The following is a 17,414-nucleotide window of genomic DNA, read 5'->3' on the forward strand; positions in this document are numbered from 1 at the left end:
CACTTAAATCTATACTCGATGTTAACGAATTTCTCTTCTTCAGAAACGCTTTCCTTGCCATTGCCAGTCTACATTTTATATCCTCTCTACTTCGACCATCATCAGTTATTTTGCTCCCCAAATAGCAAAAATCCTTTACTACTTTAAGTGTCTCATTTCCTAATCTAATACCCTCAACATCACCCGACTTAATTGGACTACATTCCATTATCCTCGTTTTGCTTTTGTTGATGTATATCTTATATCCTCCCTTCAAGACACCATCCATTCCGTTCAACTGCTCTTCCAAGTCCTTTGCTGTCTCTGACAGAATTTCAATGTCATCGGCGAACCTCAAAGTCTTTATTTCTTCTCCATGGATTTTAATACCTACTCCGAATTTTTCTTTTGTTTCCTTTACTGCTTGCTCAATATACAGATTAAATAACATCGGGGAGAGGCTACAACCCTGTCTTACTCCCTTCCCAACCACTGCTTCCCTTTCATGTTCCTCGACTCTTATGATTGCCATCTGGTTTCTATACTATTTGTAAATAGCCTTTCGCTCCCTGTATTTTACCCCTGCCACCTTTAGAATTTGAAAGAGAGTATTCCAGTGAACATTGTCAGAAGCTTTCTCTAAGTCTACAAATGCTAGAAACGTAGGTTTGTCTTTCCTCAATCTTTCTTCTAAGATAAGTCGTAAGGTCAGTATTGCCTCACGTGTTCCAGTATTTCTACGGAATCCAAACTGATCTTCCCCGACGTCGGCTTCTACTACTTTTTCCATTCGTCTGTGAAGAATTCGTGTTAGTATTTTGCAGCTGTGGCTTATTAAACTGATTGTTCGGTAATTTTCACATCTGTCATCACCTGCTTTCTTTGGGATTGGAATTATTATATTCTTCTTTAAGTGTGAGGGTCTTTCTACTGTTTCATACATCTTGCTCACCAGATAGTAGAGTTTTGTCAGGACTGGCTCTCCCAAGGCCGTCAGTAGTTCCAATGGAATGTTGTCTACTCCGAGGGCCTTGTTTCGAGTCAGGTCTTTCAATGCTCTGTCAAACTCTTCACGCAGTATCGTATCTCCCATTTTATCTTCATCTACATTCTCTTCCATTTCCATAATATCGTCCTCAAGTACATCGCCCTTGTATAGACCCTCTATATACTCCTTCCACCTTTCTGCTTTCCCTTCTTTGCTTAGAACTGGGTTTCCACCTGAGCTCTTGATGTTCAGACAAGTGGTTCTCTCATCTCCAAAGGTCTCTTTAATTTTCCTGTAGGCAGTATCTATCTTACCCCTAGTGAGATAAGCCTCTACATCCTTACATTTGTCCTCTAGCCATCCCTGCTTAGCCATTTTGCACTTCCTGTCGATCTCATTTTTGAGACGTCTGTATTCCTTTTTGCCTGCTTCATTTATTGCATTTTTATATTTTCTCCTTTCATCAATTAAATTCAATATTTCTCATGTTACCCAAGGATTTCTACTAGCCCTCGTCTTTTTACCTACTTGATCCTCTGCTGCCTTCACTACTTCATCCCTCAAAGCTACCCATTCTTCATCTACTGTATTTCTTTCCCCCATTCCTGTCAATTGTTCCCTTATCCTCTCCCTGAAACTCTGTACAACCTCTGGTTCTTTCAGTTTATCCAGGTGCCATCTCCTTAAATTCCCACATTTTTGCAGTTTCTTCAGTTTTAATCTACAGGTCATAACCAATAGATTGTGGTCAGAGTCCACATCTGACCCTGGAAATGTCTTACAATTTAAAACCTGGTTCCTAAATCTCTGTCTTACCACTATATAATCTATCTGATAACTTTTAGTATCTCCAGGGTTCTTCCATGTATACAACCTTCTATCGTGATTCTTAAATCAGTCTTCGAGATACTTAACGCGAAATTTGCTTTGGTGGCAGTAGCATCGTTATGCAGTCCGCTGCAAATACCGGTTTCCTAAATTATTTCAATAATGTTTTGCGAAAAGAATTTCATCTTCCTTCGAGCGATTCACATTTTTCACAAAGCTTGTCTGTAACATTCGCATATTGACCGAATCCAACGGTAACAAATCTAGCTGCACGCCCCTGAACTGCTTCGATGTCTTCATTTAAACTGACCTGATGGAGGTCCAAAACAGGAATGGTACTCAAGGATAGGGCGCACTAGAGTCCTGTACATGGTCTCCTTTGAAAATGAGCTCGTCTTTCTTAAAATTCTCCGAATGAACCGTAGGACTTGAGGATGATAACAGGATGTCAGCCATTGGATTGGCCTCGACTACTACCATCCTTAATTCTTTGTTTCATTTCGTATCGATTTGTAGCGTTACGCCTATATGTCTAATCGAGCTAACTGTGTCAAGCAGCTAACGGCTGTGTTCGAGAAAAGCGGGATTGTTTTTCCTAGTCACCTGCATTAAAGTATTCTTCTACATTCAGAGCAAGCTGTCATCCATCACATCAAATACAAATTTGGTCTGTCATCTTGTATCGTCTTACATTAACTCAACGATGACAGCTTCCGTAAGCCACAGCATCATCAGCAAACTGCAGCAGATTCCTGCTCCCCCTGTCCGTCAGATCATTTATGTATACAGAGAAAAAGAGCTGCCCTAACACACTTGCCTGGGGCACTGCTGACGATACCCCTGACTCCAATGAACACTCGCCTTCGAGTATTTCTCCGCATGATTATCTGCTTTACGCTAAGAGCTTGTTTCAGAACTTATCAATGTCACCTTCGGATTATGTGTAGTGTGTGCGTTTGGCTTTTGTGTTCCCAGTCCACATCAGACGACTACCAGCCAACGTATTTAATGAAATTTCAAGTCAGCTGTACTGTATTTATACAGGATTAACGACTAATAAATAAACTGTTGCGGTATTGGCAACTGATGTTACAAATCTCAAGCCGCACAGTTCCTAGAATCAATTCTCTCGCCCGCGTGTAGGAAGAACAGCTGATTTCTTTTGCGGAATTCGCCTTCTGTGCCAATATGCCCCGCTCTGATCGGCAAGTGAAATGCGTTCTCGGGGCTTCGGGAAGCGACGTTGCCCCCCAGAAGATATCGGCAGCTGCGTGGGGAATGAACGAGATGATACGTGACCGTCATACGCACGCGGGGGCGAACGGCCCACGCACGTCACATCATCAGGGGTCGAATTCATTATCGTGCTGCCATATATATGCAAAGCGAGAGAGCCGAATTATAAATTGAAATTAACAGCAGCTGATGTAGTCGTCAGATCGACTCTGAGAGGCCGCTCCCCTCACTCACATGGAAATGAATTGCTGTGGCTGGGGGAGTGCGCACCGCATCCCTCGGCTGCAAAACTGCACATACAGATAACGCAGAACAAGGGGAGCTCCTTTTTATTGTATAGTGTTCATCTGAATTACTACACGAGTCAATAACCACAGTGACAAGCTGCTTCATTGAAGATCTCATAAGCTGAGCTACAGGGAAATTAAACTTCCCTCCACAGCCCTCTATCTCTGCCACACAATGTCGAAATGTTGAGACGAAAAAACGGGCTAGAGACAAAACGGAGTAGTATTGAATCCTTGTTTGAAGGCGAGGAGTGAAGCAGACATTACCACTGTTAAAAGTAATAACTGTGACTGAACAGAAAGAACGCATACAGTTGACATTTGCGCATTTTTATAGATGTTTTCAGTGCAATAGAGTTGTAAAAGTAAACGACGCCAAGAAATCAAACAAAATGCAATTACTCTACAACGATGCAAGGGAGACTTGGGTCCATTATACGAAATTACATATAACATCAAAATTTCTTTTTGTGACAAATGGTTCAAATGGCTCTGAGCACTATGGGACTCAACATCTTAGGTCATAAGTCCCCTAGAACTTAGAACTACTTAAACCTAACTAACCTAAGGACATCACACACACCCATGCCCGAGGCAGGATTCGAACCTGCGACCGTAGCAGTCCCGCGGTTCTGGACTGCAGCGCCAGAACCGCTAGACCACCGCGGCTGGCTCTTTTTGTGACATTGAGGTCCACACTGTCTACAAGGAAACATCTCTAAATAAAAGGGTTGACTATTCAAAGTTAACATTTGTTTGTTAAAAATGGTTACTCAAACTGCCATATACATCAGCTTACACTGGTAGACAAGAATAGCAGTCGAAGAAAGCGATGCGGCCATGAGCCAAGAACAACAATTAGTGATGTTTGAGAAATATTTTGACATACTGTCCACATTGTGCATTCAAATCGCAGCTAATCCGAAGAATGGGTTAGAACATGAGAATTGTCTGTTAGATTCGTCCTCTATAAATCCACAGACAGCGAATCAGGACATATGTCACACACGATGTGGACCGTGTATCCTGTGGACCGAGCAACTAAAGCCGGATAAATACGATTTAAAAATACGGAGGTGTGTTTGTTCTATTGTCTATGAATGTTATTTCACTGTAGAGCTATGAAGTTAGGCTCAATCGACATTCGTACAGTGAAGAACCTAAGGACAAAATAGCATAACCGCAAAGGAATTTAATTTGGCAAAAAACTTAATATTCGCTTGAAAGAATTTACCTTACCTGACACAAGTATCCGGATACCCCTACGTGAACTGACCGCGATATGTTGCGAGAGGCGAATCCGCCAATACAAAAGGAGTTGCAGAGTACTGTGTTGTCAGCAGAGAAGAAGGAACGGCGGAACGTGTCGGCCAGGAATGCTCAGTGACCTCCAAGGTGGACTATAGTCACTGGATGTGACCCGAGTAACAAATCCATGAGGGACATTTCAACCCTTCTAAACCTTTCCAAATCGACTGTTGATAATTTTATTGTGAAGTGGCAATGCGAAGAAACAAACAGAGCTAAGCCTATACCAAACAGACCACATGTATTGACGGACGGGGGCCGTCGAAAATTGCGGAGGGAACTTGTAAGAAATCGAAAGAAATTAGAGCATCAAATCACTCGTGAAAAGAGTTGCGCTCTGCCAAAATTACGGTTCGGTCGTTTTGGTACAATACATAAATAACGCAGTAAATGTTACGATTACCGGTAGAGAAGGAACATAAATGAATGTGTGCGAAAGAAGACTTACCTTTGTTTTTCGTTTGCTTTGCACATAATCAGCATTACACTTCGTTTAGTGTTATTCCACTGTGTATTCTTATAAATGATAAAAAAAACATGCTGTTCTGGCCTACCTCGATACACAGACTGTCATTCTGACCAGCACTTTCTCCGTGTCTCCCATCAGCGTAAAATATCTATTAACAGGTTGCCAAGTTAATGGGACTCCATCACTCGCCAACCACTATGATGTAAGAATCGCACAACAGAGTAGAAGCATTATGGCGAGCTCAGTTCAACTCGATATCCAGCCAGGTTTGAGCTGTCGTTGCTGAAAGATGTGGCAGTGCTATGTACTAAATTTTTCATCCTGTACACCCCTAAATCAGCTACAAATTTAATCCCATTTTCCTACTACATTTCACGCGCACGATCACTGTTTCGTTATTTGTTATTTCTCTTTGTGCTGCAAAATGGAAATGTGCGTATGCTGTAATTGGCCGGGAGGCCCCATCCGGGGAAGTTCGGCCGCCAAGGGCAAGTTTCATTTCAGTCGACGCCACACCGGCCGACTTGCGCGCTGGTGATGAGGATGAAATGATGAGGACAACACAACACCCAGTCCCCGATCGGAGAGAATCTCCAACCCGGCTGGGAATCGAACGCGGGCCCGCTTGCATGGGAGGCGAGCACGTTACCATGGAGCTAAGCAGGCGGATTTTGTGTTGCAATTTTAATGGGGAACAGTGTAATAAGCTCTGATTCCAATATCTCTGAAGTGAAGTTCGAATCAGTCAAATCATAGAAACACCTGTGTGCAACAATTTGTGTGTATGTGCGATGGCATTCCATTGTAGAGTAATTGCATTTTGTTTGATTTCTTGGCGTCGCTTACATTTACAACACTGCTGCACTGAAAACATCTATACAAATGCGCAAATGACAACTGTAAGCGCTCTTTCTATTCATTCAAAGTTCTTATTTTTAACAGTGGTAATGTCTGCTTCACCCCTCGCCCTCAAGCAAGCATTCAATACTACTCCGTTTTGTCTCTGGCTCGGTTTTTCGTCGTAACATTTCGACATTGTGTGGCAGAGATAGAGGGCTGTGGAGGGCAGTTTAATTTCCCAGTAGCTCAGCTTATGAGATGACAGAAGGCTCAGACGCGGACGAAGCTGCTCATACACTTCGACTCACTGGTAAAATAGGCCTACTGGCAGAATGCAAATAGCATACAAAAATGCTCGTAAAAGTCTAGTTTATCCCTGTTACAGTGTGTGACACTCACGTCATATAAGCCCAAAAGAGGATATGGGACATATACAAAGAAGAGGAGCTCTAATGATCACAGGTTTGAAACTCGGGAGAGGATCACAGAAATTTAAGTTAGAATGAACAGTCAAAATCGCAATAATATTTGTGTATTAACTGGTTTCGGCTTACGTAAAAGCCATCTACAGAATTTGTTGCCCCCTATGGCTGGTGCTTGCGGCTACTCGGTTACCTCGTGATTCCGCGATCGTACACGATCGTTGAGTACCGAGAAGCCACCAGCACCAGCCCTAGGGGACAACAAATTCTGTAGATGGCTTTTAGGTAAGCCGAAACCGGCTAATACACAAATATTATTGCGATTGACTGTTCATTCTAACTTAAATATAGCAATAGGTCAATGTTTCAGGTCGCTGTTCTCCATTGTCTAAATTTATGAGCATCACAGAAATGTTAAAGCACGTGACTTGGCAGACTCTTAACGATAGATGCCAACTAGCCTGAAAATTTGCATTTGATAAGTTTCAAGAGCCTGTGTTGAGTGAAATATCTAGGAATGTACTAGAGCCCGTTATGTATCAGAAAGACAAGATTAGACAAATTACAGCTTGCTCAGAGATGTTTGCATGGTTCTTTTTCCCGGGCAGCGTGCACGAACGGAAAAGGAAGAAAAAACATTAATGCACATTACGACGGAAATGACCCTCTATCATGTACTAAAGAGTAATTTTTCTGGATATCGACGTGAATGCTGGATACCTGTAGATATTTACATGACGACGGGACTACTTCATTCTTCGACGCAAAAAGAAAGCTCCGACTAGAGCACAACAATTAACTTGTCCGTCAGTGCGTAAAACTGAAAGGTGAGTTGGTGACGTGAAAACGTTGGCGGCACTGACCTGTGACGGCGACGGCGACGCTGCTGGTGAGTCCGCGCGGCGTGGAGCAGGTGTAGAGGCCCGTGTCTGAGGGCTCGCTGCGGTGCAATGCCAGCCGGTACTTCCAGGAGCGCTCCGACGCCGTCACCGCCCAACCTGCAACAGTGGTGACTGTAGCACCTGGAACACTGTTGTTTCTGTGGTTTTCAGTCCAAAGACTGGTCTGATGCAGCTCTCAACACTAGTCTCTTCTATGCAAGCCGTAATGGTAACGACCACAGCTGTATTTATGGCTCGTTCATTACGCCAGAAGCGGTTTCGTTGTAAATGAACATCTTCAGGCGACCTAACCGTAAGTTCACAAACAGTCCTCATAACTTATTCCCGCAAAGTGTCATGGTTCAAAAGCGTCTAATGGGATTACATAACGTTATAAATGTCCAAATCATGACGCTATCACATGTCTGCGTCTTTGTGGGAATTAGTTACGAAAACTGTCGGTGAACTTTCGGTCAGGTCAACTGAAGATGTATATTTAGAAAGAACCCGCTTGCGGCGTAATAGACATAGAAGCATTATGTTTTATTTCTCTCTTTTCTCTAATTTGTATTTACTTAATTAATCAGACAATAGATAAGAGAAGATACTTTTATTTCTAAGAAAATGAAGCTCTCCAATGAAACATCATAAAAACTCATTTAACAGAGATTTTGTTTAAAACGTTGATACTTCCAGAAAATGTACGTGGTGAATGTAAGGCCACTGATAAACATGAAAGTGCATACTTGATTTGTCTTCATCCGGGCTTATCACTTCTTGTTCTTAGGAGTTCAAGCTTAGCAGACGAATGTTTGGAAGTTGTTTGGAAGTTGTTTAACTCTATTTATTGTGTCGGCACCATCACTGATTCAAGCCACCAGCTTGTGTCCTAATAATTTATTCCATTTATGTTGTGATTTATATATGTTTCAAGAAAACCAGACGAGGTTGACGGCGGATTGTTCGGACACGAACGATCGGACACTGTTGCTGTTATTCCGTTACATGCTTTTCTAATAATGGCCAGAATCCCATGAGATATTTAAGCTGATAATTTTGTTCTTGTGTACAAAATAATGTATTGCAAAAATTACGCAAGTGTGACCGGTATCTGTTTTCGAACAATGTCGCCCGTCAACCTACTCACTTTTTATTTATTCGTATGGATAGGGCCCCCCATCGGGCAGGCATTTCGCCGGGTGCCGGTCTTTCAATTTGACGCCACTTCGGCGACCTGCTGTCGATGAGGATGATAGGATGATGATGAGGATATCACAACACCCAGTTCCTGGGCGGAGAAAAATTCACCGACCCAACCGGGAATCGAACCCGGGCCAAGAGGACTGACAATCCGTCACGCCTAACCATCCAGCTACCGGGGGCAGACAACCTACTCACTGGTCTAATATGAAAGAATGTGAGTGAATAAATACGAGGATGGCCTCCACGAGGTACTCTGAGTAGTAAACATTGTAGAAACTTCAGTATGCTGCACTGCACCGTGCAGTGTTGGTTGCCTCCACGTCACGATTGTTACACTACATTGAAGTACATAGTTTACATACCGTAAAATTAAATTCGCTCCATTGTGAAACGCGTTCTATTAGCAACTCTTGGCTGAGACAAGAAGTAAAGCCACAACTTACCTGAACTACAGATGTCATGGTTTTTATTAACATTTATATCCCAGTTGTGGAGCACAAAATGACACGATTGTTTTGTGCTAACCTCATATTACTAAAAGGCTAACCTGGCTCGCGGCACCCGATCTTAGTTGAAAGTTACCTATCTAACGACTTTCAGGGGCAACATTTTTTTCAAGTTTGATACTACTAACTGAATTAAAAAAAAAAAGAAACTGAACTGCTGTCGTAAACTTCTCATTAAGAAGTGTATTCTTATGTCAAAGGTTTAATATCTTACAGCCGAAAACTGTGTACACGTCTTGAGACAGGGTAACACGCCGCGCGCAAAAACCCACAATATATCCATCTAGTATTTGAGAATGAGAGCACTTAGTGACTTTTCACAAAGTGTACACATAATTTCAGACTTTTAAAAAACGTTTTCTCACTGACATCGCCCTACCTTCTTCCCCCACCACCACATAATCATGAAAGGAGAAAAATGTGTCGCTTACTACGTTTCCTCTGTTCATGCTGTAAAACTGCTACATCAGGCTTGACGTTTCAATTTATTACTTCATTACTACTCACTCTATTCGCAAAAAAATTGCAGTTTACACATGTACCAATAATTGTATCTGCAAAAATATATCATTGAACGACATAGAGTTCACGAGATATCACCTCCTGAACATCGAGACGCATGAAGAACTAGCGTTTGCATAAAATATAGTGCAAATTGCCCAGAATATACACACCTATTTTTTTGATAACGACAGCACTTATTGGCTTCCAAGAAAACTTAATTATAATTTGAGGCTTAATGTATAGACCTAGTGGGTACCAACACCGTTATGTGTTTTAGAAAATGCATTTTAAGTATCAGCTGTTGTATTCTCCCTGTATATCACATACCGGTTGTGGTCATAGACAATCACTAGGTAGAAGTCAAAGAAGATCAATTACAAATCTCTCATTTTCCTTTTAAACTGATGCATTGTCAAGATTGTCGTAATCCGTCTTTGATATACTTCAGATATGTCAAGAACCGGTTATGATAGCTTTTTGGTTTCACTCTTTAAACCTTGACGGTGTATTACCTAAAAAGTAAGATCAGATGTTTCTAACCGATCTGTTTTGCTTTACATCCAGTGATGATTGTCTATAACCGAAATTGGTAGACGATATGCTGGTGAAATGAAACAGCTGATGATTCAACTGCATTTTCTAAAGAAGTTTGAAACCTTTCCTGAATTTTTTTCTCACTTACTTGCCTAACGTCAAATCATCAGTAATGCACTCAGAGGTTTGAAGCTGTTTCATATATGAGAGATCGATTCTTTACAGAATACTGGTAGCGGCTAAGTGACCCTGATTGTGTGGAATAAAAACTGCTACCAGTCACATTTCATATTTATTTTGTGTGTGTCCTAACACAAGATTAAGTGTTCAGGCATGTTCTGCTCGTCTTCATGAGTGTATTTACACAGAAATATATTTTATTTAATGATGAACCTTCATAATTACTGTAAATTAACCCAGAAATACAGCAACTGCAATTTTGTTCGTTGTTCTCCTGATGGAGCGGCTGTAGGGATGAGAGGTGGGATGGGGCGTTGTGAGGGGGGAGGGGAGGGGGCAGCAGCCACAAGCCAACGCCCAGTGGTATCTCCTCTTGTTATTATTTTGGTGCAGATATACTTTGGCATCAGTTGGTATGGTAAAACACTAGTGTGATTCAGTTTTAGCAAGACAGTTGTTCATTCAGAGGAAAAAGTGAAAATTTCACACTTAAGCAATAAGGCGGTCTTACAGTGTGTGGCTGGGTACAGGCTACTGCAGCGCGTGATATTAACGATATTCGTTTGTTTCCTTTTATCGCCTCTTAAATTAACTGGATTAGAAATGACTTACGGATGTTTAAGAATTTTTTTAAACTGTGTGTGAGTAGTTCTATTTCTTCAACGACATATATTATTTTACTTTTTCTGATCTTGTGGGAAAATTTTAGATTGACTTAGATTGTCAAAGAGTGGTCTGCGTCTTTGATATAAGTTGCTACTGGTGATTTTCTACATTTTCAGCACACAATCTACAATCTGACCACCCGCCCTATAATTCCCTCAGTTAAAAATTGATAATTTCTTGGTGCATCATAGTGTCATTATTTCCTATTTCTCAGGGCCTGCCACGAAGTAGGTAACTTGTAATGACCTTTTTTATATTATTAAACTGGGATGTTGCTATTGTATGAAGCTTTATTCAAGCGTTGTATAGGTTGTATAGGTAGGCGATAAGCTTGTGTAGCCGGCCGCGGTGGTCTAGTGGTTCTAGGCGCGCAGTCCGGAACCGCGCGACTGCTACGGTCGCAGGTTCGAATCCTGCCTCGGGCGTGGATGTATGTGATGTCCTCAGGTTAGTTAGGTTTAAGTAGTTCTAAATTCTAGGGGACTGATGACCACAGATGTTAAGTCCCATAGTGCTCAGAGCCATTTGAACCATTATGCTTGTGTAGGCGACCTGAATTTGCATAGCTGTATTAGTGTATACAATTTTTACGGCATAAATCAGATTGGTTTGTAACAATGTATCGAATACTTACTTTCATATTCTCATCATTGACCTTTTTGCGGCCAAATCATTTTACGGATTGCAATTCAGTAAATGTTGTTGTTGAGTAAATTTTGATGGAATTTTCGTTTCCCATACGGATAACAGCTTTGGTGGTCAGAAATCGGAGAGAGGTATTGTTACACATTCATCTTTTTACCTTCATCTACAGAATTGTGTGGTGGTTATAGATTCTTTGTATAGCTGTGGGTGAGTGGTTATTGCTTATCATGACATTGAGAGAAGATGAGGTACTCTAATCACCTATTTTTCGTATACAGAAAATTATTAAAGATCATATTACAACCTGATGCACCTTGAGTGAGACTCCAGAAAGTTAATGGCTTGAGCAGACATTGATGGAGACTCGTAGGGCGCTAAAAGCATGAGGTTTTTTTTATGGATCTTAGCTCATAGAAATGGCATATTGGGAGTTGGAAGCAATTGGCGGCGAGCCCATCACTCAGTAAATCGTGCCAGACAGGCCCACAGCTGTACAGGGCAGACAGAGCAGCCCCTAGTCGAGACAGGTCTCCAGGAGCACAATGCTGCAATACCTGCATTGGCGCCAGCCGAAGCCTGGTCTGGGGGCGACGGACTGAAAGGATGCATCTACACAGTGGAGTTATGAACTGGGCATTGTGTGTAGAGCCATGCATAATAAGAATTCACAAGTTTTCATGTTCACTGATACTGCAAATAAGCCTGTGACCCACTTCCAAAGGCCACATCGGTTTATCAAGAACTCCGGCGTCTTTATTACACCTCTTAGGTAGGATGCACAAGCTCCAAGGCACAAGTTATTTACATAACGGTCTTTAAGCCCGCATCTCGTGGTAGTGCGGTAGCGTTCTCGCTTCCCACGCCCGGGTTCCCGGGTTCGATTCCCGGCGGGGTCAGGGATTTTCTCTGCCTCGTGACGGCTGGGTGTTGTGTGCTGTCCTTAGGTTAGTTAGGTTTAAGTAGTTCTAAGTTCTAGGGGACTGATGACCATAGATGTTAAGTCCCATAGTGCTCAGAGCCAGCCACGATCTTTAAGGTTGTATCTGTTCGCTTGTTGACGTGGGAAGCAACACGACTTAAGAGAAAATCATCTTCCCCTTCTGCCAAAACTTAAAAAAAGCCAGTAATTGGCGGTTTCTTTTTTATCCAGAAATGCAGGGTTCTTAACTCTTGTTCGATATGATTTTGTGTTGTTGCGTGGGAGGGAAGATTTACGCCTCTAGAGTGCTGTTATTGGCTCAAGACAGCGTGAAGGCAGTGTCGTTCGTGTTCTTTGCGGGAAAACGGTTTTTTTTTTTTTTTTTTTTTTTTTTTTGAAGAGGTGCGAGGCACTCGGATGCTGGACCTTGGTCTGGTAGAGGAATTCTGATCGCAGATATAGCATGTGTGGTTGTTGCTCGGGACCTGTCCTGTGACTGACTTCACTTGCAAGTAGTTAGACTGGAGAGCCTGTGGTGAAGTTCTTACTGTACCAACAGTGTGACTTCAAACGTCTCGGACTATTCGTTTGCCGAGGGCACACTTATTCATTTTTGGTTTACCAGTCTTGATGTTTGGTAACCTTGTGCGCTCAGATGTGTAAGTGAGCCAAATTGTCCTTGGTATGACCAGAGAACGGGTGTGTGACGCAATGAAATCTACCATGATTTCAGGGCTCTGGTGGGGAGTAAATCGCGATCCACCTGCATGATCACTACACCGTGAGATTTTTGCATTTCTTTCGGGGCCGCGATCGATTCACAGGTACCGCCTCACGTCACACCTCCGCCGGACCCATTTCGCCAGCTATAAGTTACATCGGCGCAAGAAGCCAACAGGGTAACGTACTGCCAATCTATCATTGTCAGGGCGTACAGATCTCAATCGCCACTTGCTCTCAGTTGCATCCATGTAGCGATACCACAGTAGATTTAATCAACCAAAGTCTGCTCAATTCAGATTGCGGTATCCTCATTTTTAGGGCCAGAGTACTTGACTCACGTCTGCCACCCAGGATCCTTGCCCATTGTGCTCTTAAACCAACTGTTAGTTGTTTACGGTATTCAATCAATAACTTGTTTAGCATAATTTATGTTTGTCTTTGTTCGGAAAAATAAATGTTGTTAGTAAACTAAATTTTCCATTCATTCTCAATCATTATTTATAACAGCCCCACAGGGTAAACTTACATTGTGGCGTCCCCTGCCAGGATCTCGGCTTGATGGCGCCTTCTGTGACCGTCAGATCACGTTGATTAGCGTAGTCACTCATTTTGACGCCCCTTACGCAGAATCTCGGATTGATGGCACTTTCTGTGACCGTCAGATAGTGCTTCCTAGCGTATTCATGCAATTCGATGTCCCTTACATATAATTTTGAGTTGATAGCACTTTCCATGACCGTCAGATCGTAGATAGTGTGGCCTAGTCAAGTTCCTGTTTCCCATGTTTAATGTGGTACAATGTGCAGAGTTGATTCGTGTTGCTGGCGCCTAGACATAGTACTAATATTTAATTATTCGATGTGTGCATTTTCATGTTGTGATTGTGACTTCTGTGTCACTTGATTGTTTGTTTCTGACGGCGCACAGCGTTATGCTGATTTGTTAAGACTGAGATTTTCGTTTGTGAGTATAGACAAGCGTGCTGTTATTTGGATTCGTTGTCAGGAACTATGTATCAACAGCTCACGCGAGCATAATTTGGAGTAGAATCTCTGTGGCTTAGTAAAGTGTAGTGTTTAAATTCGTTTGGGTCAGAATTAGAGTGCATGCTTACAAGAAGCAAGGCACGTTTGCTACTGAGTAATGGAAGTAACTTGTGTTTTCTTAACGATGGATCAACATCAGATTATTGGCAGTGACCAGGCAGATATTACACGGGATTCTCAGGTAAATGCTGTTGCAGACCGGGCAGAAATGTAGAACGTAGAACCTGCAGAGTATGACGACATGTCTCAGTCAGGTGACGAAAGTGAACGGGAGACCGCAGCAGAACGAAATGTAGGCGCTGCTGGTACGACACTCACTATCAGTGAGACTGGCAGACCAGAATCACTAAGGAAGCGTCACAGAATGATGGAACATTGTTTATTTAGTCTGGAAGGTGTTAGCAGTGAATCTCAGTTTGAGACTCTCATGCAATTCATGCAAGAAAAGGAGTAGACAAGAGGCTGAAAGAAAGAGAAAAGAGTTACAAAGGAAGCGACAAGAGGCAGAGAAAAAGAGAAGGGAGGAAGAGGAGGAAAGACACAAATTTGTCATACGAGCGGTCACAGACAGTATAGATGGAGTCAAGAAAGAGATCGCAGGATTCCAAGAAGAGCGAGAGAATGTCAAGGAAACGACAGTAGAAACGCGAGAGGTCGCGGACCAGGCGTAGCACGATGCCAAAACAGCACGACTGGTTGCGCAAGTAGCACGAAAGGAAGCATCAACAGCCAAAGAACAAATTAAACTGGTAAGAACGGAGGTGAGTAAGACAAGAAAGTCACTTGCAACTCTCCAAAAGCAAGGCAAAAAAAAATCAGGAAACGCAGGAAAAAATGAGTGAGGCTGCGAAGCGAATCGAACAGATGGAAATTAAACAGCCCCAAATCTCTGAACTTTGACATCAGCAGACCCGAGTCGCCGCACAACAAAACGAATTGGCTAAGGACGTTCGGCAGGCACATCAGCGGTTCGTGCAATTGCAAACACAATCTCCTCCGGTAGAGCGCCATCGAGAGCATCACAGAAGTGAAGAACCACTATATGAGAACACACACCCTTCACATGGAAAATGCAGCAGGAATATGCTCCTGCCGCGGCAAAACGCGTAATAGAACACGCTCCGTCGGTAACACGCAGCATGTCACAGACCGATCCCGAAAAGCATTGTGCACTATGGAGGTCAGAAACGTTATTACGTGAATCTGACAACACGAGGGGATACCATACGAGGATCGTTTGGGCACGGATACATGGAATCACGTGCTGCAGACTAGAGGGAAAATTCGTAAGACGGATACGTCGAATCTTTCGACCACAAACTTTTCTTGAGCATCCATAATTTTCAAGTCTACAAGGAGGCAAATAACGCATTACATCCATAAGACCTGGATAGCACAGTACGATCACGTGCTGCCAGAATCCTAGCCACTGAAGTACAAGCTCCAGTTTATCTGTGGTTTCATATAAGGGACAATTGCAGAACAAATGCGGAGAGGTGTCGCTCCTAAAAAGAATTTAAGGTATCATTCCTTGGCACATATTGGTCGCAAGACACACAGGAGAGTAAAACACAGGAGATCATGATAAGATAGGACTTAGAAGAGTCAGGATTCCGCAGTACTGTCAAATGCTTCCAATTCCTGGACAAGAAGAAGCGATTCTTGGATCAACCGTACAGTCCCAAGAAAAATTATAAGGTTCTGCTACATTACGTTACCTTTACGTTTCCATCAACTGCTCGTCGGTAAATGTAGTGATTCAATCGAAGGTTACAGGAGTGCACTGTGCGAACTTGAATAAGTGAATGAGATTCACAATTTGCGGGAAAGAGGGGGAAATAATGACCGTAACTGGCCAGTTTCGCCAGAGACGAATGACGATGGACGAAATGGGGGCAACGTCGCTCGAATCGAAACCAAAATTCAAACTTCAATGGGAATAACCAACGATCATGAGGAAATAGAAGAAGACGAGGAAATTATAATCATAACAACAACAACCGACGAAACGGAAACTGGGGAGAGCAACAGAACTCGAACCAGGATCAACAGAATTCTAGGGACCAACAGGTAAGGAATAGCAGGACATACAACAGCCATGGTCGATGGAATGAACAACGTAGCGAATATGTGCAATTAAGGCTAACTAACCCATCGCAGGGGTCACACAGAGAAAATTCAAACAGGAATTGCCACACAGCCGCTGCGGATTCAGCTCAAAACAACGCCGCAGAAGCTATCGGAACGAGCGATATTAACCAGTTATAGCACTAAGATACGCGAGAACTGCCACGGGGAGAGAATTGTGCAGTATGTAAATAGTCGCCATGGATGAACTGTTTAACGTAATTTAATGTTGATATTGTGGTGCTCAGGGTAATTTTCCATTTGCCCTATTTCCGTGTTATTTTGTTTGTTTGTCATTTCCATTAGTTTTCAGCATGAGTCCTTGTTGAATGTGGTCAAATGAGTTGCGTACTTGTGACATCTTCACGTCAACATTCACTGGCAGGTAGCAGACTGAAGTAAAATTCTGTTGCAAATTATATGCCACTAACAATTGGTACTTTTTGTGCCATACCAAACTAGGCATGTTGCAATACAGAGCGCCCCAAACAACTGAGTACTGTAGATATTTCTTTGGATCCTACCATTGTTGTCTGATTTTGGCAATTGAGCATCGTACTCTGTCGTAACATTCTTGTAGAAGTACCTTCACAGGTATCACCATGGCCAATGATATTGTTTCTGTTTACTTTCCGTGGTTTCTTGTACACTGTCCAAGGGACGCATGTACGTCACTTTATGTTTTTCATGGTGTCAAGACGGTAAATCGTGCCATAGAGCATGTGCGTCTCGATTTTCGGATGTGTTTCGTATGGTGTTAGCGGTCTGCGCTTTGGGCACGTGTCAACGCTAAGACTGACTCTGTTATGAGCATGTGCGTCTCGATTTTCAGATGTGTTTCGTATGGTGTTGGCGGTCGACAATTTGGGAGCTTATCGACTCTAAGACTCGGTGTGATATGAGCCACCGCCTGTCGTGCGATGTAGCCAGTATTGTGGTGGAATTTTGCCAGCACCGTGTGAGCGCCGTCGACGAAACATTGTGGATGGGGAATTAGCACAGACAAGTGCAAGTCACGGTAGAGTGGCGTATCCCAGTCCCAGAAATAGGAAGCAGAAACGAAATGATGGACCATGTATGAGACTTAAATGAGAAAAACACACACACACACACACACACACAC

The 17,414-nt window shown here is 42.7% G+C and overlaps 1 protein-coding gene across 1 annotated transcript in view; it reads right to left on the bottom strand.

The window, feature by feature from the left end:
* The window catches only part of LOC126177795 (locomotion-related protein Hikaru genki-like), a 590,640-nt gene that overhangs the window by 114,649 nt on the left and 458,577 nt on the right, over window positions 1-17,414 (bottom strand). The window contains exon 5 of the mRNA XM_049924482.1: window positions 7,221-7,355. Within this exon, the coding sequence (XP_049780439.1) occupies window positions 7,221-7,355 (135 nt within the window). The remainder of the gene's footprint in view (window positions 1-7,220; window positions 7,356-17,414) is intronic.

Source organism: Schistocerca cancellata, chromosome 1 (genome assembly GCF_023864275.1).
Source record: "Schistocerca cancellata isolate TAMUIC-IGC-003103 chromosome 1, iqSchCanc2.1, whole genome shotgun sequence".
Taxonomy (NCBI): Eukaryota; Metazoa; Arthropoda; class Insecta; order Orthoptera; family Acrididae; genus Schistocerca; species Schistocerca cancellata.